This window comes from Anomaloglossus baeobatrachus, chromosome 5, assembly GCF_048569485.1.
Source record: "Anomaloglossus baeobatrachus isolate aAnoBae1 chromosome 5, aAnoBae1.hap1, whole genome shotgun sequence".
NCBI classification, from domain to species: domain Eukaryota; kingdom Metazoa; phylum Chordata; class Amphibia; order Anura; family Aromobatidae; genus Anomaloglossus; species Anomaloglossus baeobatrachus.
In genome coordinates, this window is record NC_134357.1 from 16,663,026 (window position 1) to 16,669,429 (window position 6,404).

Below are 6,404 nucleotides of genomic sequence, written 5' to 3' on the forward strand. Positions count from 1 at the left end.
CATTCATTGTTTATTGGATTGCTGAGTACAACACTCTGCTATTTCCATTAGTTCCTTTGACAATGACGAAAGTGGAGGCCAAGCAAACGCAACACCACTTCGTCGATGGGAATTGGGAACTCCAAATTTCTCGAAGCCGGTGCTGCAGCCTCGTTCCAAATGAAACGGAATTGCGCATGCTCTGCCTCCTCTCCATTCATTGTCTATTGGATTGCTGAGTACAAGACGCCACCATTTCCATTAGATCCATTGACAATGACGAAAGTGGAGGCCAAGCAAGCGCAACACCACTTTGTCCATGGGAACTGGGAACTCCAGATGTCTCGATGCCGTGCTGCAGTCTCATTCCAAATGAATGGAAATACACATGCTCGGACTCCTCTCCTTTCATTGTTTATTGGATTGCTGAGTACAACACTCCGCTAGTTCCATTGACAATTACGAAAGAGGAGGCCAAGCAAGCACAACATCACTCCGTCCATGCTGGTGCTGCAAAGCCCCATTTTCAGAGGTTCCAGACCCCTCTTCTCAGGATTACTAGGGGTACCAAAGATCAGCCAATTGGGGGTTCAATTTTCTTTTTTGGGATTAACCCACTAACATTGGCAATCTTAAAAAAATCCATTTGCAATTTTTTACATTTACTTTTTCACTAACAGTATGGCCAATTACCATACCAGTTCTATGTATCACTGTACGGAATTATTCTGGGATACAACATTGCTAAAGTAAAAGAAAAAAAAAAATAAGTTAATTTATCTAAATTGCAACGTTTGTCCTTTTTTGTTTCTTCAAAAATAATTGGAATTTTGCAAATTAATAGTTTTAGATAATTAATACATTTTGGGGCACATGTTATCTACACGCACCAAAAGTAAAGATTTCAATAAAAAATATATTATATGAATATATATATATATATATATATATATATATATATATATATATATATATATATATATATAGATATAGATATATATATGTATATATATATAGATATATATATATATATATATATATATATATATATATATATATATAGATATATATATCTTAAAGAAAGTTATATTTTCAATTACGATTTTGAAAAAGTGCCATGATTGATAGAAAGTTTTGGCCAAATTGGTGTCTATCGGTTTCTGGTTGGGTTTCCACTGTTCCGGATGGCAGGAGAAGCCATCGACGAAAGCCTTAAGGATTATATGTTAACTGGGACTTTGAGGACATATTAGTGTGACTATCCTGATTCAGAAGGTAGGGGTCATACAGACAGTAGAGTCCAGTGCACGGTGTCGGTGTGGGAGCGCACTGTGTCATACAGGTTTGAAAGGGGTAAAAAGAAAATAATAAAACTTTTGCACTAGACCTCACATGGTCATGTGGGATGTGACACACTCAATGATGTGCGTTGTGCCACTGAGGCAGGAGGCATGATGCAAATCATTCAAGTCAACGATATGTGTTGATTGGATAATGCATAGTCAGCCATGGAACATACGGACCAAAGACAGAGCCCAAAGATCAACATGAGGACTGATCTGGAGACCAATCTGAAGACTGATCTCTAGATTGATATCGAGACCGACTTGAAGACCAATCTCAAGTCTGATCTCAATGCTGATCCCAAGATCAGTCTGAAGATTGATGCCAAGACCAATTTGAAGACTCAATACTGATCTTGATACTGATCTTAAGACCAATCTGAAGACCAATCTGAAGTCTGATCCTAGGATCAATCTGAAGACTCAAGTCAAGATTGATCTCAACTCTAATCTCAAGACAGATATGAAGACCAATCTCAAGACTGATCTCAAGATTGATGTGAAAACTAATTTGAAGACTGATGCTAAGACTGATATGAAGACCAATCTCAAAACTGATCTCAAGACAGATCTCAAAATAGAACTAAAAACTGATCTGAAGACTGATTTCTAAACTGATTTGAATATTAATCTTGAGTCTGATTTCAAGACCAATCTGAAGAATGATTTGAAGTCTGATTTCAATACTATTCTAGAGACCAATCTGAAAACTGATCTGAAGACTGATCCTAAGGGGCACTTTGCACACTACGACATCGCAGCTGCGATATCGGTGGGGTCAAATCGAAAGTGACGCACATCCGGCGTCGCGGTCGATATCGTAGTGTGTAAATCCTTTTTGATACGATTAACGAGCGCAAAAGCGTGGTTATTGTATCATCGGTGTAGGGTCCGGCATTTCCATGAATTGGGAAATACCGATGTTACGATGTTGTTCCTCGTTCCTGCGGCAGCACACATCGCTGTGTGAGATGCCGCAGGAGCGAGGAACATCAGCTTACCTGCGTCACTGCGGCTCACGCCGGCTATGCGGAAGGACGGAGGTGGGGGAGATGTTTACGTCCCGCTCATCTCCGCCCCTCCTCTTCTATTGGCCGCCTGCCGTGTGACGTTGCTGTGACGCCGCACGACCCGCCCCCTTAGGAAGGAGGCGGTTTGCCGGCCAGAGCGACGTCGCAGGGCAAGTAAGTGCGTGTGAAGCTGCCGTAGCGATAATGTTCGCTACGGCAGTTATCACAAGATATCGCAGCTGCGGGGACTATCGCGCTCGGCATTGCAAGCATCGGCTTGCGATGTCGTAGTGTGCAAAGTACCCCTAAGACTAATCTAACTACTGAACTCAAGACCAATCTGAAGTCTGATCCTAGGATCAATCTGAAGACTCAAGTCAAGATTGATCTCAACTCTAATCTCAAGACAGATCTGAAGAACAATTTGTAGTCTGATCCCAAGACAAATATGAAGACCAATCTCAAGATTGATGTGAAAACTAATTTGAAGACTGATGCTAAGACTGATCTGAAGACCAATCTCAAAACTGATCTCAAGACCGATCTCAAAACAGAACTAAAAATTGATCTGAAGACTGATATGAAAACTGATCTGAAGCCTGATTTCAAAATGGATTTAAATATTAATCTTGAGTCTGATTTCAAGACTGATCTGAAGAATGATTTGAAGTCTGATTTCAATTCTGTTCTCGAGAACAATCTGAACACTGATCTCAAGATTGATGTGAAAAGTGATCTGAAGACTGATCCTAAGACTGACCTGAAAACCCATCTCAAGACTGATCTCAACACGGATATCAAGACCAATCTGAAGACTGATCTGAAAACAGATCTAAAAACTGATCTTGAGTCTGATCTCAAGACTGATCTGAACCCTAATTTCAAGACTGATCTTGAGTCCAATCTGAAGACCGATCTCAAGACTGATGCAAAGTGTGTGGGAGACCAAGTGGAGAGTTGTGGTGGTAGGACACATGTGGAGTGGGCCATGCCAGGTAAATATAATCTTATTATTAATATTTAATAACATATTCTAAAAAGAACCCGGGAGAATAGTGGCCGACTATCTGCCATTTTGCCAGGCTTTTGCAAATCGATTCCCTCAAAAATGTAATATTCTTAACCTTTGTCGGGAGGTTGGTAACAAATTTCATTAGTCACAAATTAATACTCATCTCTACTTATTATTTTTTTAAAAATAATGACAATTTGTCTGGCTACACATCTTTGGAGATGAAGCAAACGTACAAAGTAAAAGCCATGATCTCTACAACACAGAAAAGTAAATTGGAAATGTTAAGTTCAAGTTTCCAGAATAAATCAGGACGCGGAGGTGAAATAATTGACAAGGAGCGAATTGTCGTGGGTTTCCAAGATTACAATAAATACGTTTTATCCTATTCTTACTCCGACACCGCATGGAGGAAGGTGGGGAATAAATCCTGCTCCAATTAAATATCACATTTCAATATGTCAAACATCAGGTCTCAAAGAAAAAAAAAATTAGAAATTCATATTGGTATAACAGAGGTGGATTGTCAGAACAAAACGACAAAAAATGATTTTTTTTTATATATATATATAAATTGAATTTCTGGGAAATAAAATATAGAATTTGTGCGAAATATTCCAGATAATAAGTTATTCTTGTCCGTGATAAAAGAACGCACTCATTCTTATGGTGAAGTGCATGGTAAGGTCCAGAGAGAACCGCGGCTGGTCCGATTCTTCACATTGTCGGATTTTTACACCTGGTCAGGTAAAAAAGACACCGGCTCCTCCCAAACACCTTCATAGAAATGTCTACGGGGTCCTTCCTTCAATGAGATCGTCATACCAAAGAAATGGACATGAGAACAAGCCGATGGGGGAACAAATTCTGAGCGGAGCATGGAAATCACCGTGTGAACATGAGCAATGTTTCTGTTTTTGTGTTTTTTGTTTGTTTTTTTTTGTTTTTTTTATATTTCCGCCTCCGGCTTCAACTGTTTATTGAAAAAAGTAGTGGGGAAAAAAGAGAGGAGGAAGCAGAGAGGTGTCAAGACGATTCGCAGGGGCTGACGAGCGCCCGACAAGTTACAAATGTGTCACAGAGGAGCAGAAACCCAGAGGATTCTTCCCATACAAAAAAGTGTCCAGATTGTGGCTGCACGACCCTCATCATCACACGCTGGTGCAGTTGGGGATTTCTTTTGTGCTTTCACTGTTTGCAATTGTAGAAATGGGACCTTCAGAAGGAAAAAGAAAAAAATGACAAAGTTTAAAAAACGAAGGTAAAAAACAAAAATTAAATCATAATTTTTTTTATAAACTTACTTGTTGAATCATCAAAGTGAATTATTTATTATCCCTCTATATAGCTATTAGCTATCAATCTATTATCTATCCCTCTATCTATCTATCTATCCCTCTATCTATCTATCTATCTATCTATCTATCCCTCTATCTATCTATCTATCTATCCCTCTATCTATCTATCTATCTATCTATCATCTATACCTCTATCTATCTATCCCTCTATCTATCCCTCTATCTATCTATCTATCTATCCCTCTATCTATCTATCTATCTATCTATCTATCCCTCTATCTATCTATTATCTATCTATCTATCTATCTATCCCTCTATCTATCTATCTATCTATCTATCTATCTATCTATCTATCCCTCTATCTATCTATCATCTATACCTCTATCTATCTATCCCTCTATCTATCCCTCTATCTATCTATCTATCTATCTATCTATCTATCCCTCTATCTATCCCTCTATCTATCTATCTATCTATCTATCCCTCTATCTATCTATCTATCTATCTATCCCTCTATCTATCTATCATCTATACCTCTATCTATCTATCCCTCTATCTATCCCTCTATCTATCTATCTATCTATCTATCCCTCTATCTATCTATCCCTCTATCTATCTATCCTTCTATCCTTCTATCCCTCTATCTATCTATCTATCTATCCCTCTATCTATCTATCTATCTATCTATCTATCTATTATCTATCAATCTATTATCTATCAATCTATCTATCTATCTATGTATCTATCTATCCTTCTATCCCTCTATCTATCTATCCCTCAATTATCTATCTATTATCTACCTATTTATCTATCTCTATTATTTATCTATTATCTGTCTATCTATCTATGATCTATCCCTCTATCTATTATCTATCCCTTTATTGTCTATCTATCCATCCCTCTATCTGTCTATCTCTCTCTTATTTATCTATTATCTATCTACGTATGACCTATTATCTATCTATTATCTATATACACTATATCTATTTATCTATCTATTATGTATCTATCTAAAATTCCAAAAACAATAGAGCAGTGCCAACCCAATAAGATGCTTTTTGCAAGATACAAAATAAAAATGCCAGGATTCCCATTTCAAAAAGATGAAAATGGTATTTATTCCAATCTTGTGTACATGGGAGTGCTTAGTGCTGGTATATATACAGTATATGTTTACATTATATATATATATACACACACACACACACACGCTACAGACCAAATGTTTGGACACACCTTCTCATTCAAAGAGTTTTCTTCATTTTCATGACTCTAAAAATTGTAGATTCACATTGAAGGCATCAAAACTATGAATTAGCACATGTGGAATGAAATACTTAACAAAAAAGTGTGAAACAACTGAAAATATGTCTTATATTCTAGGTTCTTCACAGTAGCCACCTTTTGCTGTGATTACTGCTTTGCACACTCTTGGCATTCTCTTGATGAGCTTCAAGAGGTAGTCACCGGAAATGGTTTTCCAACAGTCTTGAAGGAGTTCCCAGAGATGCTTAACACTTGTTGGCCCTTTTGCCTTCAATCTGCGGTCCAGCTCACCCCAAACCATCTCAATTGGGTTCAGGTCTGGTGACTGTGGAGGCCAGGTCATCTGGCGTAGCACCCCATCACTCTCCTTCTTAGTCAAATAGCCCTTACACAGCCTGGAGGAGTGTTTGGGGTCATTGTCCTGTTGAAAAATAAATGATGGTCCAACTAACCCCAAACCGGATGGAATAGCACGCCGCTGCAAGATGCTGTGATA

At 38.2% G+C, this 6,404-nt stretch overlaps 1 protein-coding gene across 1 annotated transcript in view; it reads right to left on the reverse strand.

The window, feature by feature from the left end:
• Nucleotides 1–1,055: 1,055 nt before the first annotated feature.
• The window catches only part of SORCS3 (sortilin related VPS10 domain containing receptor 3), an 866,891-nt gene continuing 861,542 nt past the window's right edge, over nucleotides 1,056–6,404 (reverse strand). Inside the window, exon 27 of the mRNA XM_075348233.1 lies at nucleotides 1,056–4,560. Coding sequence (XP_075204348.1) covers nucleotides 4,496–4,560 — 65 coding nt within the window. The 3' untranslated portion in view covers nucleotides 1,056–4,495. The remainder of the gene's footprint in view (nucleotides 4,561–6,404) is intronic.